General features: G+C 35.7%; 3 protein-coding genes across 5 annotated transcripts; 1 reads left to right on the forward strand and 2 right to left on the reverse strand.

Annotated features, from left to right (window-relative positions):
- Positions 1-817: 817 nt before the first annotated feature.
- On the forward strand, positions 818-1,709 carry LOC109105740 (general transcription factor IIIC, polypeptide 6, alpha). The gene is given in 2 exon segments (XM_019119015.2): positions 818-1,026; positions 1,029-1,709. Coding segments are annotated over 2 exon segments (552 nt in total). The 5' UTR covers positions 818-869; the 3' UTR covers positions 1,424-1,709.
- A 323-nt stretch (positions 1,710-2,032) lies between these two features.
- On the reverse strand, positions 2,033-3,768 carry LOC122147965 (ribosomal RNA small subunit methyltransferase NEP1-like). Its single transcript, XM_042772240.1, has 5 exons — positions 3,584-3,768; positions 3,273-3,374; positions 2,882-3,023; positions 2,545-2,753; positions 2,033-2,423 (listed from the first exon to the last, which is right to left on the reverse strand). The coding sequence occupies exons 1-5, from the start codon at positions 3,731-3,733 to the stop codon at positions 2,310-2,312; spliced, it is 717 nt and encodes a 238-aa protein (XP_042628174.1). The 5' UTR covers positions 3,734-3,768; the 3' UTR covers positions 2,033-2,309.
- A 469-nt stretch (positions 3,769-4,237) lies between these two features.
- Positions 4,238-17,691, reverse strand: LOC109077557 (kell blood group glycoprotein homolog). Of its 3 annotated transcripts, none has more exons than XM_042772243.1 (18): positions 17,160-17,691; positions 15,700-15,874; positions 15,297-15,503; positions 14,917-15,044; positions 14,586-14,744; positions 11,479-11,550; positions 11,177-11,365; positions 9,659-9,819; positions 9,437-9,554; positions 9,236-9,331; positions 9,051-9,149; positions 8,898-8,975; positions 8,657-8,760; positions 6,845-6,934; positions 6,504-6,571; positions 6,253-6,413; positions 5,002-5,091; positions 4,238-4,923 (listed from the first exon to the last, which is right to left on the reverse strand). In XM_042772243.1, exons 1-18 carry the CDS (start codon positions 17,184-17,186, stop codon positions 4,759-4,761), a joined length of 2,187 nt encoding a protein of 728 aa, XP_042628177.1. In that variant the 5' UTR covers positions 17,187-17,691; the 3' UTR covers positions 4,238-4,758. The 3 variants fall into 3 exon arrangements, with proteins under 3 accessions (XP_042628177.1, XP_042628175.1, XP_042628176.1); XM_042772241.1 differs by having other exon boundaries at positions 15,297-15,614; positions 17,160-17,675; XM_042772242.1 differs by lacking the exon at positions 17,160-17,691 and adding an exon at positions 16,782-17,121 and having other exon boundaries at positions 15,297-15,614.
- Between the last annotated feature and the right edge of the window lie 198 nt (positions 17,692-17,889).

Consider the following 17,889-nt stretch of genomic DNA (forward strand, 5'->3'; position numbering starts at 1 on the left):
ATTCCTTTATTGTCATTGCACAGAGTACTACGAAATTAAGCAGCAGCCCTTGGTGTTTTAGTGGACTACAGTATTAATTAAAAAGGTGCAGGATCTAATAAAAAATAAAAATATATACAACATAGGACAAAAGTGATAAAAAGATACAATATTAAATTTAAAATTAAATTGATGCAATTTAGCAGACGCTTTATCCAAAGCGAACTTACAGTGCATTCAGACTATCAGTTATATTTGTACGAAACATACAATATGATACAATTTCCTAATCCGTTGATTTATTTATTTATTTGAAATCTACTTAAACAACCTATAAAAATATATGCACAAAACAAATATCATAACCTAACAACAAATTAGTACTAAACAATTCATCTAAAGACTCATCTTTTTTACGAAACAGAGATTGTTTGTTTATTTTAAAGAGACTAACAGACTAACCAAGAAGTAAAAAAAAATACTAGTAAAAATAAAAATCAAAACTTACTAAAATATAAAAAACTAAAAACTAACAAACAAAAAAAAATAAAAAAGACTACTGTTCTCTAATAGCTAGATAGACAGACAGACATATAGATAGATAGACAGTGCAGACATATAGATAGATAGACAGACAGACATAAAGATAGACTAACCAAATGAAATAGATAGATAGATAGATAGATAGATAGATAGATAGATAGATAGATAGATAGATAGATAGATAGATCATAAAGAACTAATGAATCGTATTTAAAAAGTTCTTTACACCGAACTGTTCAAAAGAACCGATTCATGTAAATGAACCGGACTTTCGATCGCTACTTCCGTCGCGCGCAATCTACGAAAGCAATTTGCTACTTGAAGTTGTCGGAGGGCTTCAGCTCATCATGATTTACATGAGCTTAACTGCCTCCTCAGACACAGCCACGGAGGACGAATGGGAAGAAGAGGAGCAGCTGGTTGTGTCTGGAATGATCAGCTCTGATTTAATCTGCAGTCGGCAGGGCGCGTGTAAGATCGTGGACAGTGACAGCGAGCAGCCCATGTGCAGGTGGGTCGCTATCTGTTCGCTTGGGAGTACGAGGATGCCATCGGAACATGTGTGATTTTTGAAGAGGACGGTGCAGGTTCTAATTCAGCTCTTAAATACAAATGTCACGCAATGAAGAAGCTAATGCTTCAGCGGACGTTTCTGTCGGAGAGGAAGGAGGACGAGCCCGTCTCTGGCAGAATAGAGGTGCTGGCTCTCCAAGAGGAAGAATCGGTCGGCAGGAAGAGCGCAGTTTGTCACTACCTGGATCCCATCGACACAGAGAGACCTGTGCTAGACGAATCTAAAGAGTGCGAGGACCCAGACACGAGCGACGAATCAGCGGAGACTGACCCTGGAGAACTAAATATAAAACTTCTGCTTTATAGAAGTGGTTTTATATTTTGTTAACACAAATGTATGTGTCTGTCACATTTGCTTATTAATTTTATTAAAGATGCACATCTATCTTATGATAAAAGTTATTCAGATTCAGTGGTTCACTACTGAATCATTCAGGTTGATTTCACTTTGTGCACCTCAGTATTGTACATTAATAGGATGCAAAAGTGTTAATGGATTAATTTATTAAAATTATTGAATAGATGCTGCCTTACTTGGACAACATAGCCCTCACTATTGCCTACCTGCCCCATTACTGCATCATTATTAAACACTCGTTGTTGCTTGGCCCTAATCCTCTTCTGTATAATTGTGTAAATTTGTGTTGTATGTGGGGGGAAAAATAGACAGGAAATGTCCAAAGGATCTAAAAATTACAAATATATCCCATCTTGCCAACACCTGCAGCATTAACTCAACTGTTCAAATTAACTCTGCAAAAACCAAGGGAGCCTAAGACCTATTAGGAAAGGTGTCAAGTGTGGTGAAACCAGGAAAACAGGAAAGAAAACAAACCCAGCAGGAAAAATAAACATCAAGCCTAGACAGAAAAAAAACTTAAGTAACATCTAAAGCACATTTGAATGTAAAGGAAGCTAAAATGTCACTTATCAGAAATAGTTTTAAATGCAAATCTGAGTTTATTATTAAACGTATAAACCTATACACAATGAAACTGAGGTTTAATACCCCACAATTTAAACGGTTATAACTGTTTGCTTAAGTGTAAGTTAAAATTGTGTTATAATACATTAAATGTTTTCCTCTGTTGTGACGTCATAACACAATTTTTGCTCAAAGAAATGGACCATGCACACACACACAGAACACAGTCCAAAGGTCTTCTCCTCAATCAGGCAGAAACATGAAAGTTCATAAGAGTTTGGTTTTGTGATCATAACACTCCCCAGACCTCCTCAAACGCTGAACACATCTTGGCACAGGTCAGAGCTGCAGACAGAGGATAGTTACTGATGGACACCGTCTTCTCTGTGTAGTCAATATTCACCTATGACAGGATGGAGAAACAGATCAGTGATTTATTTCAAAAGCGATGACACAATTCACTTTCATGAAATTATTTTCTATGCGTTTCATTTAGCTGTGAGGAGAAGTGTAAACAGACTCACGGTTCCATGTGCAAATGCACCAATGACAACAGCGGCAGGTCCATCTTCAGGGACAATTGTTCTGGGACACACAGCATCTCCTGCTTTGAACGATGTCGAATATCGGGGGCATCCAGGTGGCAGGTGGTCCGATACTGGATTTTTAATCAGCCTCAACAAACGCTGAGGACCATCTGCTGCTCTCACACTCAGCTTGTGCAGCAGCTGGACTACAGGAGGACAAACAGTAAAATAAACTTACTCGGAATCTGAGACCTACAGCATTTTCTGCATTACAAAACTGACAAAATTAAACGGATTGTTGATTACAGCAAATATGCAAATGGTGTGAATTTACCCATTAGTCCACAAAAGCGTGCAAAAGTGCGAGGAATTCTCGTCTGTGGGTTGATCTCGATCAAAGCATTCTTCTCTGTGTGAATGTACACCTGAAGCAGTCCAGCTCTGTTCAGAGGACTGTCCAGTAACATCAACAGACACTGTGGGAAACGGTTTTAGTTGTCAGAACATATTTACAAAGATTTTATTCACCATGCATTCAAAACATTTATAATAAGTTGTAACCTATTATACTTTTCAACTAAAACCATAGCGTATCCGATCAATAATTTCTCATTAAAAAGTGATTGCGAAAAAAACGTAAACCTTTTGTATTTGATCATATTACTGCATTTCAAATGTAACATGAACTATGTTTAACTCAGATGTTAAGAGTTGAAGAGCTTTACCTGATGTGTGATATCAGGGCGAATCTTCCCAGGGTCTCTTCCACTTTTTATGATCATACTCTTATGTTGATCACAGTTCAGCAACTCAAATGTCTTTCCAACCTGCATAGAGATGCGTTAATATTTACATACTGAGACATACCCTGCGCCCCGATGTGCATACAGTATTGAAAATTACTAATATCACATAGAATTAAGGATGGATAGTATGCACATTGGGACGCTGGTATACAGTTAGGAGAAGTATTATTGTTAACGCTTTAGTGGCAATCCCAGTGAGTAACACCGATGCGGTGATTAGTTGTCATTACCTTTACGGTTTCTAGCGTCGCTCCTTCTAAAACAACAACAAGACGCTTTTCCGCCATCTGCTCGTGCAAACTTTTTTGCTGTTTTGCCGGTTTTGGATCATATTCATCTAAATGCTCCAGACCACGCTTGTCTCCAGCGTGTGCAGCCATGTTGACACAGAGCTCCGACGCATTAAATGTGCGTCACAAAAACGCGTTTATTCAGAATCGCGCTGGCTGATGACGGCAAAACGGTCTTATCTAAAATACTTCATTCACGTTAGATAATGAAATAGGTGTTTTCTGGTGTAAATTGAGCCGTTATTGTTTCACATAATTACAATGTAGAACTTAGTTCTGAAAATAGATTAAATGCTATTATTAAAACAATAATACAGAATTTATAAACACCCAGACACAATTTTCTCTTAGAAACTGAAATAATTCATAATCATGAGAAAGACATTTCCAAATTATTAGGACTTTTCTGAGTCAAAATTATTTATTTATTAAATCTATGTGTATGCATTTTAATGTAATCTCTCTTTTTTTGCCTTTGAAATTAAGATAATTATATAATGATTAATTTCATGTACATAATCCTTTCATTTTTGTACTGATTAATGTTCTGCGCTAAAACGTGAAATTCCTTGACTACAGACCAAAAAGCACACATGCAAAAAATACTTTTTTTAATGTTTCATCCAAATATAATACATTTTAAATATAAGAGTGGCATTCATGATACATTCAGACAGTAACCAGTTTAACTGTGGTATTTATAGTAACCACGTGTAAACCGGTGTAACTTTGTAAACAAACTATGCTAGTTGTTGTTAAAAAAAGAAAACAAGTATGAGATTCCCTCCCTTCCCAAAAATATTATTTTGTATGAATCAACATTTCCCCCAAAATTCAATCCTATAGTAAAAGCATGGTACAATTTCTAAGTGCTGTGAGAGAACATATCCACCAAGCAGGTTTTAACTGTTCATCATACTGTACCTGATTTATCAAATATGATAATATTTCTTAAATGTACGTGACTTTTCTAAACCCATTACTTAACAAGTGAATATAAAAAGTTTTATGATCTCTGGAATGACCTTCTTTTACTAAACAGTGAGCAGCTCCAATGGTTCAATAGTCCCAAACAAGCTCCAAAAGGTCTCAGAAGACATGAGTTCCTCTCAGATTCAGTGCAGCGTCCGACTCTGACACGTCTCACGAGGGTAACTCTGAGATTTATTCACACAGGTCAGCGGTTTGGGGCAGAAGCCAGAGTTTGAACACAGGACTGTCACCAGGAAGGAAGGTTCAAAGGGCATGAACTCATGGTAGGAGTCAGCGTCACACGTTACCTGTAACATATGATTTGAACATTTTGATTAGCACACATGCTTGAGTGCTTCTACATTTCTCATTGACATTCTCTGTACCTTTGTAAAGGAGGAGAGGAACAGGTGAATGTAAGAGAGGCCTGATAGAGATGAGTCTCCTGGATGCCTTGTGAAACTCATCTTATAAGCCTGTAAACAAACAAACATGGAACATACAATGTTAAGAAAGATAAAAGTTGGGTTCATCGTTAAATAGCAATGAAAAGCCTGTTGTAGATTAGAGCAGGGGTTTTCAAACTGAGGGCCGCAAGGGAGTGCATTTAAAAGTTTAGAGAAAAACAATGTAAAAAATGTAAAAATAATTAATAATAAAACATTTTCAGATAAATAAATAAAAAATAGGTTAAAATAAATAGCTAAAAGGTACTACCGTGAGTCAGAAAAACAAAAATTTAAATTGCTGGAAATGTACTCACCCTCGGACCATCCAAGATGTAGATGAGTTTTCTTCATCATAACAGATTTTGACAAATTTATCATTACATCGCTTGCTCACCAGTGGATCCTCTGACGTGAATGGGTGCCGTCAGAATGAGAGTTCAAACAGCTCATAAAAACATCACAATAAGTCATAAGTAATGCACATAACTTTAGTCCATCATTTAACTTCTAAAGTAAAAGAAAAAAAAAGAGTTTGTAAGAAAAATCCAAAATTTGGCTATAGCAAAATCCATAATACCATAATAACACTTCCACCAGTGAAAAAGTCCATCACATCAAAGTCCTCCTATATATTTGTTTAGCACTATTTTTGATTGTTTTTGCTTTAAATGGTGCTTGATCTGTGCATATTTCTCTCCTGATTCAGACGAGATGACTTTTCCACTGGAGAAAGCAATATTGCGGATAAAGAACTCATATTGTAGACAGAAGAAAAAATTTTAAGTAAAACATTTCTGGAATTGATGGATTTGTTTCTTACACACAACAAACAAGCAACAAAAGACGTTACTTGATGGACTGAAGTTGTGTCGAGTACTTTATCTGCTGTTTGAACACTCATACTGACGGTACCCATTCACTGCAGAGGATCCACTTGTGAGCAAATGATGAAATGGTATATTTCTCCAAGAAACAAATTCACCTACATATTGGATGGCCTGAAGGCAAGTTATTTATCAGCAAATTTTCATTTTTTGCTGAACTATTCCTTTAACGGAAACAAAATATTTAGCAAATAATATTTTAGACTTTTTAGGATGAGGGTGCCCCCACACAAGGATAGTCATATTTGGGGGTTTGCGGCATCTAAAAGATTGAAAACCCCTGATCTAGAGTAAGTTAGCTTACATCCAGTGCCACTTGTAGAGCAGTGTACTGCACCCAAACCTCCTGCTGTTTACTGGGGGAAAGAGAGAATGTGACAACCCATCCTGGATCCTTGGTCACACTCAGATAATGAGACCATATGCACTTGCTCTCTGACTCTGGATTGTTGGCCTGCGTTTGGACTAATGATGAGAAACAGAAGGCGTTTAAAAACACTCACACACTCACACATGCACATTCACGTTGAGTGATTGAGGTACATACTGACTTACTATTAGGGAGCAGAAGGTGGAGAAGATCTTTAGCCATCAGAGATCCCAGTGTGCCATAATTCAGTGCCCTATATAATATTGATGTACATTTTCATGCATGCATATAACATCTTCAGCACATAAAACTAGAAAAGTGGATTAAAAAATAAGGCATAAAAACAGGAAAATTTAAGACATTATTTCAGGGAGCATCAAAAGATCAGATTTCATTCATTATGATTCACAGTAGCATTTCAGAATACCACTATTTTACTAAAAGTGGTGCAAAATATATTTTGGAATGTAATAGTATTTCCACTGAATGAATATTCTGCTTCATGCTGTATGCTGTCACTAGATACCTGGGATATGAGGAATGGAAGAAGGGTGACACAAACATTCCAACAGGGATGATGATGTCATTACCAGAGATGGATGGAGTGATAGACAAACTAGAGGTGAGGGAAGACAGAAATACAAAACGGATGATGACTTAAAGTTGGCATCAAATGTAAATTCACCCTATCTGTTTTCTAAATTTATATTACTGAACTATGATCAACCTAAAGCTCGCATTCAGATCTTCCACCATCCAATCAACAACCCATGGATAGAATCAAGTCTCTGCCTTATACTTCTTCATTTTCAATAATCCATTTCACTTTGATGTACATCACAATATGGAGAGTAATATCTGTCGCTACTCCCGTTACATCATAACTTTAATATCAGAATAGTGACAACCCAAGAAAGATGGAAATTTTTTTAATAAATAAGAGACTATTAATTCCTATGAACGTAATATGTACGTAATGTCAGTTTATTAGTGATTCAGTTAATGTGAAGTAAAACTGTTTTTAAAATTAGTTGAGACTTTTGAAGAATCCATGGATATAAAATAAGTGCAAATAACTTAGGGCACATGAGCATTATAATGTCTGAGTTTTATCTTATAAATACATATTTTATTTTAAAAACAATTCAATAAAAATAAAATAATTATAATGCATTTATATTAAAAATAATAATAAAAAATATATATATATATATATATATATAAACTAAAGAATAATAATAATAATAATAATAATAATAAATATATATATATATATATATATATATATATATATATATATATATATATATATATAGTACAGGTCAAAAGTTTGGAAACATTACTATTTTTTTTTTCATGTTTTTGAAAGAAGTTTCTTCTGCTCATCAAGCCTGCATTTATTTGATCAAAAATACAGAAAAAAATGTAATATTGTGATATATTATTACAATTTAAAATAATTGTTTTTAAATTTATTATACTTTAAATTATCATTTATTTCTGTGATGCAAAGCTGAATTTTTAGGATCATTATAAAATGATCCTTTAGAAATCATTCTTATATGATGATTCATTATCAAAGTTGGAAAACAGTTCTGCTGCTTCATATTTTTTCAGAACATGTGATACTTTTTTAGGATACTTTGATGAATAAAAAGTAAAAAAAAAAAAAAAAAAAAGCTATGTTTTTTAAAAATATAAATATTTTGTAATAACAATATACACTACTGGTCAGTAATTTGAGGTCAGTAATTTTTTCTTCTTTCTTTTTTAAATAAAATCAATACTTTTATTCAGCAAGGATGTGTTAAATTGATAAAAAGTGATAGGAAAGAAAATATATTATTAGAATATATATTATTAGATTTTTTATTTTTATTTTGAATAAATGCAGTTCTTTTTTAACCTTTTATTCATCAAATATATTAGACAGCAGAACTGTTTCCAAACACTCATAATAAATCAGAATATTAGAATGATTTCTAAATGATCATGTGATAGACTGGATGTTACATGTGACACTGAAGGCTGGAGTAATGATGCTGAAAATTCAGCTTTGCATCACAGGAATAAATTATTTTTTTTAAAGCATATTCAAATAGAAAACTATTACTATAAATTGTAATAATATTTCACAATATTACTGTTTTTTCTGTATTTTTGATCAAATAAATGCAGGCTTGATGAGCAGAAGAGACTTCTTTCAAAAACATTAAAAATAGTAATTTTTAAAACCTGTACTGTATATATATATATATATAAAACTAAAGAAGATTTTCTCGTATTTGACATTGGCAAAACATTACCCAAAATGTCACTGCAAATAGAGAGCACTAACCCTTCAGTCAGTGTGCCGTGTGAGAGCAGTCTGCTCCTGCTCTTCTGCTCCAGCACCAGCATCTGCAGATAGTTGGAGAAAAAATCCTCCTCGCTCAAAACCACCTAGTGCAGAGAGACAGAGAGAAACAGCCAATGAAGCCCTCTCAATGTGAAGGAAGGAATCCATAAATGAAAATGTTTCATTCACTACATTGACTGTTAATTCACTCATCGAAATGAATTGCAATTCATTCATTTACCTCTGCATAGAGATGGTTGAGTTCTGCATGACTGAGGTTATTTGTTTTAGTGGAGAGTCTTGGATTAAGAGATTTGATCTGAAAAATATACAAAGTATCAATAATCCATACAGTTTCAGTAGGATATGGATTTGTATATGATTCACAACATACCTTATTCAAAATAAAGGCTGATGATCTGTTGTCCCTCCAGCTCAAATCTGTTAGTTTCTTCTTGAGGGACAAATAAACATCACGAATCAGCTCCTCAGCCTGGCAGAGACAGAAAAACACCAGTGATATCAAAACATGACTTTGCTCTATTAAATTCATGTTCACGAGGTCCAACCAAAATGTACCTCTTTCTGTGCATGTCTTTCTCTAATTGCATGACTGAGTAGAGTGTCAAACCCTCGCTCCGTCTGCTGAACGCATCGCAACCAGCGTGGGATCTCCTAAAATCAATAGACAGTATAAGTGAGAGAAATATATAATGCAGTCTGCATTGCTTCAGTTTACACAAACAGGCATTGTGGGTAATTTATTCAATGCAGACCCACCTCCTGTGTGTCTCCAGTCGCAATGGAAAAGTTTCTCATTGTTTGGAAGAACCTCGAGTCCAGCGCAGGAATGAGTGTGTGCAAAAGACTAAAGATCATGTATGTATGAAGTGGACGGCTGCAGATATTTACACACAAGCACATATGGAGAAACAAACATTTGTGTCAATAATCAACATCTATCACATTTGCTTAGGAAAATATGACTATAAAGTGACTTACGTGCCCATCATCTCATGCTGGACTTGCCATATACTGATTGTCTGGGACATGTGGATAATGTACGGGAGATTGTGGACTAAAACAAGATCTGATTGGCTGATAGGAAGAGGCTGAAATGTGGCTTGTAGGCAAGCAAGCCAATCAATGGCTGGAGCCAGAGTCTGTGAGGCACAGGAAGTCCATTAGTACACATTTCAGGTACTGTATATTATTTGGGTTAATGATATTGTTATTATTATTATTATTATTATTATTATTATTATTATTTGTCCAGATCTATCATTGTATTTAAAAATATATAAAAAAATGAATTTCATTCACTATAACTTGAATAGGCCTAGACATCTTCTATGATACAAATGTTTTTAATTTCTGAAATTTTTAAATTGCCATAAATTTCTTAGAAAAATATTATATCAAAACTTTACTACTTATTAATATTTGAATAACTTCTTTCCACCAAATACAAGTCATGTAGTTTGAAAAATAAAATCATCTGTTCTGGTGTTGTTATTGTTATATAGCAAAATATTAAAGTGTAAAGTAAAAATTGAAATGGAAACTGAAAAAAAAAATACGAATAAATACTATAAAAGTATTTAAATAATACTAAAATTACACAACCAACATGCAAAAATATATGCAGAAAAACATAAACAGGAAATAATATGAAAGAGGCATTGCAGTAAAATCTTCCCTAGTGTGTGTGTGTGTGTGTGTGTGTGTGTGTGTATATATATATATATATATATATATATATATATATATATATATATATATATATATATATATATATATATATATATATATATATATATAAACTATGCAATAATTTATTTAAAATACATTTATTTCATACTAAGTATACTTCAAACCATAATATATTTATTGATATATCACTTAAGATATATACTGATATAAAATTATTATTTCAACATTATTTGGAGTATTCATTTTCTTTATATTATAATCTCTGTATAATATCAGTCTTTAATTAATAAGGATTGTATAATGTCTGTATAATATCAGTCTTTAAAGTCCTCATGAAATCAAAATGGACTTTATTTACTTAGCACACATTGCTAGTCTGGAGTTGAACAGTTCGAGGGGTGAGAACCAGAAGGGCATAAATACACACACTTGTGGTCTTCATGCTCACTTGAACACTTGGGCCAAATACAGGAAATACATCATATAAACAAAAAATCCATAAAAAACAAAGACAACAATTATAGTAATTAAAAAAGGGCAAAAATGTACCTGAAGTGTACTTGCAAGATATCAGAGATACTTAACTATATCTTTAATTGGACCTCACGTTAAAGTGCATTAAATTAATTTTTCCAATTTGGCAGACTTTAAGTATGCCAGTTTAGTATACCAAAAGTACAACTGCAGGGTATTTTTAAAGCACATAAATTTGTAAAATAAAATAAATGTGGTTGGTATACTACAAATACATTTTTTATACTAAAATGTATTTCAAATACATAGAGTGACTCAGATGTACACACAGACCTGTAGCTCTTGGATGGTAATTCTGTGGTAGAGTAACTTCTGACTGAGGCGGTAGTGGAGAGGGGCCGTGGCCAGAGCCAGAGTTGTGGATAGAGATATGTAAAGACCGCAGTGCTGAGTGGTTTGATTGGAGGGTACACCCAAGAGAGCCAAGTACTGACCACATGACATGTAGAATGGACGCAAATACTGAGAAAGAGGAACAGAGACAACAAAAGAGAAGTTAACAAATTATCGAAGAAGCCTTTAGAAATAATGCATTATGAACACGTGTGGCGCTAAGCTGAACAGAAAATACCTACCCGAGTACTAGCTTTGGATTTCTGTGTCTTGCTATTCCAGTCAATAGGGAATTGAAAATATGGCTCATCAATCTATGGAAATGTACATGGACATTTTTAACCAACATATGGAGTGTAAAACAATCTCAAAAACAAAACAAAATATTGAGGATTCATGCACAGGGGCGTAATACAAAGCACTGCTCAATGAAATGTCTCAGGGATGAAAAGGTAATCAAAATTCTTTTCTTCAGATTTAATTCAGACTTTTCCCCTCACAATTCTGAGGGGGAAGAAAACTTCAGAATTTTGAGATATATACTCAGAATAACATATTATGTGAGATATTAACTTGCAATTGCAAAAAAAAAAAAAGACAAAACGGTGAGAATTGCGACAAAATTAAATAAAAAATTAAATAAAAAAGGTAATTGCTTTTTACTTTTTATCTTGCAATTCTGACTTTTTGTCTCAGAAGTGCAAGTTTATATCTAGCAGTTCTGAGTTTATAAATCACAAATCTGAATTCCAAGAAAAAGGAAACTGTTACATATACATTTATAATAGTAAGGGGGAAAAGTCAGAATTGTGAGAAAAAAGTCACAATTACATTTTTTTTTTTGTTCTGGTGGAAATAAACTTCCATACAAAATACATGGAATCAAATTGTAATCAACTTCAAATACATCAAAACAGAAAAGAAAACTATTTCATGGGGTCTTTACAGCATTTTAAAATTGCTAGGACCAATTTCTCAAAACTTATAGTTCACTTTCTTTCAAACTCAGTTCTCAGTTTAACAGTTTTTTTTAAAAGGGTCATATGATGCGATTTCAAGTTTTCCTTTCTCTTTGGAGGGTTACAAGCTGTTTGTGAAGAGATAAGATCCCTAAAGTTGCAAAGACTAAAGTCTCAAATCCAAAGAGATTCTATTTAAAAGTTAAAGGGGTCATCGGATGCTACATGCACTTTTAAGTTGTTTGAACATAAATGTGTGTTGGCAGTGTGTGTACACAACCACCCTATAATGATAAAAATCCACCCAGTGTTTTTTTTTTTTTAATCTACTAAAATCTTTATCCCTTTCTCAAATCAAATTCTTTGCTGCAAACTTTTGAGAATCCAACGTTTAGTGAATCCTGATAAGAACTCATCGTCACAGTTGTAAACACGACGGGTTTCTTCTTTCGTGAGGGGGTTTGACGTCACGGCATCTTTGTTTCCAGGCGGAACGTTAAAGAACGCTTCACACACGTCTGCCGGAAATCTTGTATAATTCAACCAATCCGATGACGACTTTGAAACTCCTGAAGTGTTTCCACTTTTGTGTGCTGTATGCATCAGACGTTCAGCCAATGGTCCATGGGCGTAATGTCTGAGGCTGAGACTAGATTGACAGAAGTGTTTCAGACTGGACTGGACTGATGTCTTACCTTAAACCCGCCTTGAGCGAGCTGTCTTCAGTCCACCATTGTTTTGACGCCGAAGTAGATATAGACAAGAATGTCTCCTAAGCGATTGAGGTGTTCTGTTGTTGGATGTAATAATGAACATAGCAGTCATCATTTAATGTTACTTCTGATATGTGATCTGCTGAAGACGCAGTGGATTACGTTTGTCTTTGAAGAGAATGCGCCCCCGATCTACCTAAATGTGCCTATCTTCGCGCAAATCATTTTATGGTCCAGCTTCACCTACAGAAAAAGTAGTATATGGTTTTTTAATGAATCTTTGCAAATCGCCTTTCCTAATAATGTGCTAATTAGAAAGTTTCACGATGAATGCGGCTAAAGTAAACAGTCTCTCTGAGAGTGGCTTGGAAGAGAGGGGCAGGGTCAGCAGAGCTAATTAACATTTAAAGGAAAATCCTAACAAATGGCTTGACAGTTTTTGACAGGCTAAAGAGGGTGTTTTTTACACTAACATTAAAATATTTTAACCAAACTATGTTACAGACTTTTCATTAAGACCTTAAAGAATCATATCAACTTGGGCATCCAATGACCCCTTTAAGACTCGTCCACACCCTCCCAAAACACCTTGTTCAAACACGTGTTGGAAGATTTGCATAACACCGCCCAAATGTTCACCAAAGAAAGAAGTAACTTTGATTCTCGCTGTAGTATTGTTGCTGCCGCCACCATGTCGTGGAGACACTGTGTTTCGTTGCGAAAGTGAAAATACTTTGTTTGGCCTTCCAAAAGAGGACACAATTAGAAATCAGTGGTTAAGTTGTATTTACAACATTGTTGCAGAACAGTTCAACCCAAATATTCATGTGTGTGCAACGCATTTTACAGAGGACTGTTTCCTGAATCTGGTAGAGTAGCCTACAATGCCGGCTGTTCTGACTCACAGCCTGTAAGTATGTTTTCATATTTAAAGAATTTGCCACTGATGATTCAAACGTGAGTTTTGAGCAGTGTAGATTAGCGCTTGTTGTTTGTCGGTTCTCTGATCACAAATGCAGACATGGTTTTATGTTTATGCGGCGCGATACGCAACGCAATGTGTAAAAAACAGTATAAGTCATTATAATCAGTAATTATGTCCCCACTGGATGCAAGAAATGCCTCATTTATAATGGGCTTTATTGTTTTTGTCTCATCGCGCCGGGACACGGCATAACAGTATGGTAAGGGGCATAACATTTCCGTCACATGCTTGAGGTATTCGGCCAATCACAATGCACTGGAAAGCTGGCCAATCAGAGCACACCTCGCTTTTCAGAACGATGAGCTTTGTAAAAATCAACGTGTTTCAAAAAAGGCAGGGCATAGAGGAGAAACAATAATGTACAGTATGTGGAAAATAATGTTTTTTAAACTTAAAACGCAAAAACACATTTCATTACACCAAATACACAAAATATTTAGCAACATCATACGACCCCTTTAAAATCTATGTTAACTTGCAAATTGGCATGTACACAGAATTTTGGTAGTGGTTGTGTCTGAATGAGAAAACAAATCATGTCATTTGAAAGAAGTAGTCATTGAATGCATTTGTTCCAAAGCAAAGATAAATGATCCATAGTTTAGCCCACATAGACTGCTGTTCACCTAAGTATTGAGGAAACTGTAAAGCATGCTACTAATTGCTTGTATTCTACCTTCATCAGTAATCACCTGTATGTAGTGTTGACTGGAAGCTGTTTGCTTTTCACCAGAGTCTGACCCTGCATACACACTGAAGAAAGGAAATGTGGAGTACTGGCTCATTAGCAGGGCGAGGGTAGTGTTAAAATCTGTCCGATTCAATCCATTTGATACTGCCCAGCCACCTAACTACACACACACACAGAGAGAGAGAGAGAGAGAGAGAGAGAGAGAGAGAGAGAGAGAGAGAGGGAGAGAGAGGGATTCAAAAGTGAATTAAAAGATAAAGAACATGGGAGCAAAACACACAATGCAATGCAAGTGTTTTTATAGTTTCCTTCATCCTAAAAAGTGTGTGTACCTGCTGAATTAATGTGAGGAAGGGTTTTGAGCCCACTTTCTCTGTGGATTCTGCGTCCATGCAGGTGCTGAAGTATTTCTTTGCTTTCTGTTCTGCTGCATTCACAGAAACACCCTCCTCAGGAGCCTCTGATCACACAGGGATCATACAGATTGAATGTCAAGACGATTCAAGATTGATTTATACAATACCATAAACGACTACTGAATAGTTGTGTGGTTCATCAGAGGCAAAACCAAGTATTAACTAGAAAAGAAAAGTTTGTCATGACAAATTGACAAAGTCTTGCCTCAGAATTAAAAAGTCTGAAAGTGAAGACACTAAGAAACTGTCATTGTTCTATTTCATGTACAAAATATCCATAGTGGAATTTCACTAACCTAGTATTTCCTTAATAGTTTTCAGTAAAGCAGTCTTTCTGTCTGGAAATTTGACTTGCTGTCCATCACTTTTTCCTTGGAAATCTGTCTCTCTTCTCATCCTCATTATTCCTCCTGTCCTCGCTTCTTTTTTTTTGTCCAGTTCTCTGTTGTCTTCATTGGAGACCCCCTTGACACTGTGTCTCTCCTCGCTGGTGTAAGATCCACCTGTCCCACAGGCAAACAGGAAGTAGTCACAGGGGCGAGAAAAGGGATCCATGTCAACAGAAAAATGCTCTGTTACTCTTAGACAGGCGGGAGAAAGGCAAGGAGGAGCAGCTGGAACAAGACAGAGAAATTACGACCACTGTTATTAAAACTATACCAGAAGTTCTACTGTAGTTCCTAGTCCCTAGCGTTGTACCTGATTTCCATCGTGGCATCCAGGGGTCTGCATTCTTTTGCAGGTGGCAATAGACCCCCAAACCAAACGCAGCTGCAAAGAGAGAGAAGGCAAAAACAACCAATAGGAGCCCGCGGTACTTGTTGCAAACCACTGGATGTGGTTGAGGCTGTTCCTCTGGCATTGTGACCATTTCCTGTGGGGATATAAGGTTAGCAAATCACTCACTCTTTATGTTTTATTGAGATGGATGTACGGAAATGTCCATTTAAAAGCACAACTGGGAAAAGCAGGAATGCATAGCTCATAGGCTTTATGACTGAATGAAATTACACTGGCAGTCAAACATCCAACCACAATGAGAGCGAGTCCAAAGAATGTTCACTAAAGAACAATGAAAATGAAGAAACACACTTGCTTCATTAAACCTTACAGAAGGGAAATGTACTTCTATGTCTGTGCTTTAAGGGAACGTGTATTTTCCTGCTTAACATACAGCTTCTCGTCAAATTAATAAACACAGGGATATGAAATAATCTTTTTTATATATAGTGTCTTTCTTTTCTTTTTTCATATAGCTTCTTTTTTCATTTTTATAGCTTACACGATATTGGAGAGCTGACAGGAAGTTTAGTGCAAAAGGAAAGCACAACAAGCCGAGATTCAAACTCAAGTTGACCAAAGCACAACGCTGTTCACGAGGGTCTCTGCTATTGTCTTAAAGCTTTCTGAAGAAGAAGAAAAAATACTCCTTTACAATGTACATAACAATAGGTCAAGCAACAAGATGAGCTCGACAACAATATTACAGCAATATAAAAACTAAAGTTCTCTCAGGTTGTTTTAGCACTAATAAATGATGCCAGTTGGATTCTTATGAAAGAAGAGTCACATTAGCAAAAGTGAGATATTGCGGGGGAAAATATCAATTTGTACATTGTCAATAGTGTAGATATAGGCCTATGATGCACAGCTCACTCCAAAGTCTCTTTTATATATGAAAAAATAAAGTAGCACCAATTTCAGATACCTGGATGAGAGAAATGTATTGCCAAGGACAACGGTTCGAAATATCCAGAACCGTTGAGAAACAACAATCTTACCGCTTAATGTCGCGACTGACCAATCAGAGTCAAGAATCCCATTGAGAAGTGGAAATGAACGGCATCGTGAACTTCCCTTTGCGGTAACCTCAGGTTAGGTGCCTTGCATAAGGGCATTTCGTTGACTAGAGGACATTGAACTGGGAGTCTACTTTACCCTACGCCACCCATCTATACAGAACTTTATCATTTAGGAAAAAACTACACAGCTAAAAGTACTTGTTGGTGCTTACAATGGTAACCCCAGTTCAAATCTGGCTTGTGGTGTTTCCTGATCCCATCACTCTCTGTCATTTCCTGTGACTACAATGGTCCTATTAATAAAACTGGCAAAAGACCAAAAATGGAAAACAAGTGGGTAAATCTTGAAAGCCTCACCTGACGAACAGCTGGGTTCTCGTCCATCCTGTTCTTCTTCTTTCTTTTCTTTTTGTGTCTGTTTGGTCAGGATTCTTCCTACATAATGTTCTTCCAGCGAAGCTTTCTATTTCGTCACACTGTTCCTCTTTCTATCTCTCTTCCGTCAACCACAAGCCATCCAACTACTATCTTCCCTCATCACACTCTCTGTTCACTTTCACTGACTGATAAACATGTAATGACTTGGCTTCCCACAAGACCCCTCTCTTTTACACATACATAAATGGGCCGTTTCAGCATGCGTTTCATGAATCTCACCATTTCTTAAATTTATGAGGGCCAAAAAGATGATTTTGCTCCAGAATCCATCAACCGGATCAAATCACCAAAGTTAAACTGGAGGAAACACAAACACTAAATGGGAAAAAAACTTGCAAGTACATTTTTAAAGCTCTTCTGTATAGGAAGTGGCATAGTTAATATTCATTTATACACACCTTCAGTGTGACATTTTTACATACACAGACGTCGGCACTCCTGACTATCAGCGGTTTATGTGAGGCTGGGGCGAGCTGATAAGAAATGAGGGGGTGTGAGAGGAGCAAAACCACAAAAGGGCACGTCACACATTGCGTGGGAACGAACTTGTTTGGAAGCCGTCACATGACAAAACCATAAACATACACACAACTTCAAAAATACACATTCCTGTAAGAAGGAACTGAAACTGACCAAGATGGGAAAGACT

Source organism: Cyprinus carpio, chromosome A16, assembly GCF_018340385.1.
Source record: "Cyprinus carpio isolate SPL01 chromosome A16, ASM1834038v1, whole genome shotgun sequence".
Taxonomy (NCBI): Eukaryota; Metazoa; Chordata; class Actinopteri; order Cypriniformes; family Cyprinidae; genus Cyprinus; species Cyprinus carpio.

What these genes read in the sequence shown, in the direction of transcription:
- LOC122147965 (XM_042772240.1), bottom strand. Translation starts at nt 3,733, where the DNA reads ATGGCTGCACACGCTGGAGACAAGCGTGGTCTGGAGCATTTAGATGAA. An exon ending in CGACGCTAGAAACCGTAAAG is followed by an intron (nt 3,375 to 3,583) that starts GTAATGACAACT and finishes ATCTCTATGCAG; the next exon opens with GTTGGAAAGACATTTGAGTT. An exon ending in GCCCTGATATCACACATCAG is followed by an intron (nt 3,024 to 3,272) that starts GTAAAGCTCTTC and finishes CGTTTCCCACAG; the next exon opens with TGTCTGTTGATGTTACTGGA.
- LOC109077557 (XM_042772241.1), bottom strand. Translation starts at nt 17,186, where the DNA reads ATGGACGAGAACCCAGCTGTTCGTCAG. An exon ending in TTACCATCCAAGAGCTACAG is followed by an intron (nt 9,820 to 11,176) that starts GTCTGTGTGTAC and finishes TGTGCCTCACAG; the next exon opens with ACTCTGGCTCCAGCCATTGA. An exon ending in TCAACCATCTCTATGCAGAG is followed by an intron (nt 8,761 to 8,897) that starts GTAAATGAATGA and finishes TCTCTGCACTAG; the next exon opens with GTGGTTTTGAGCGAGGAGGA.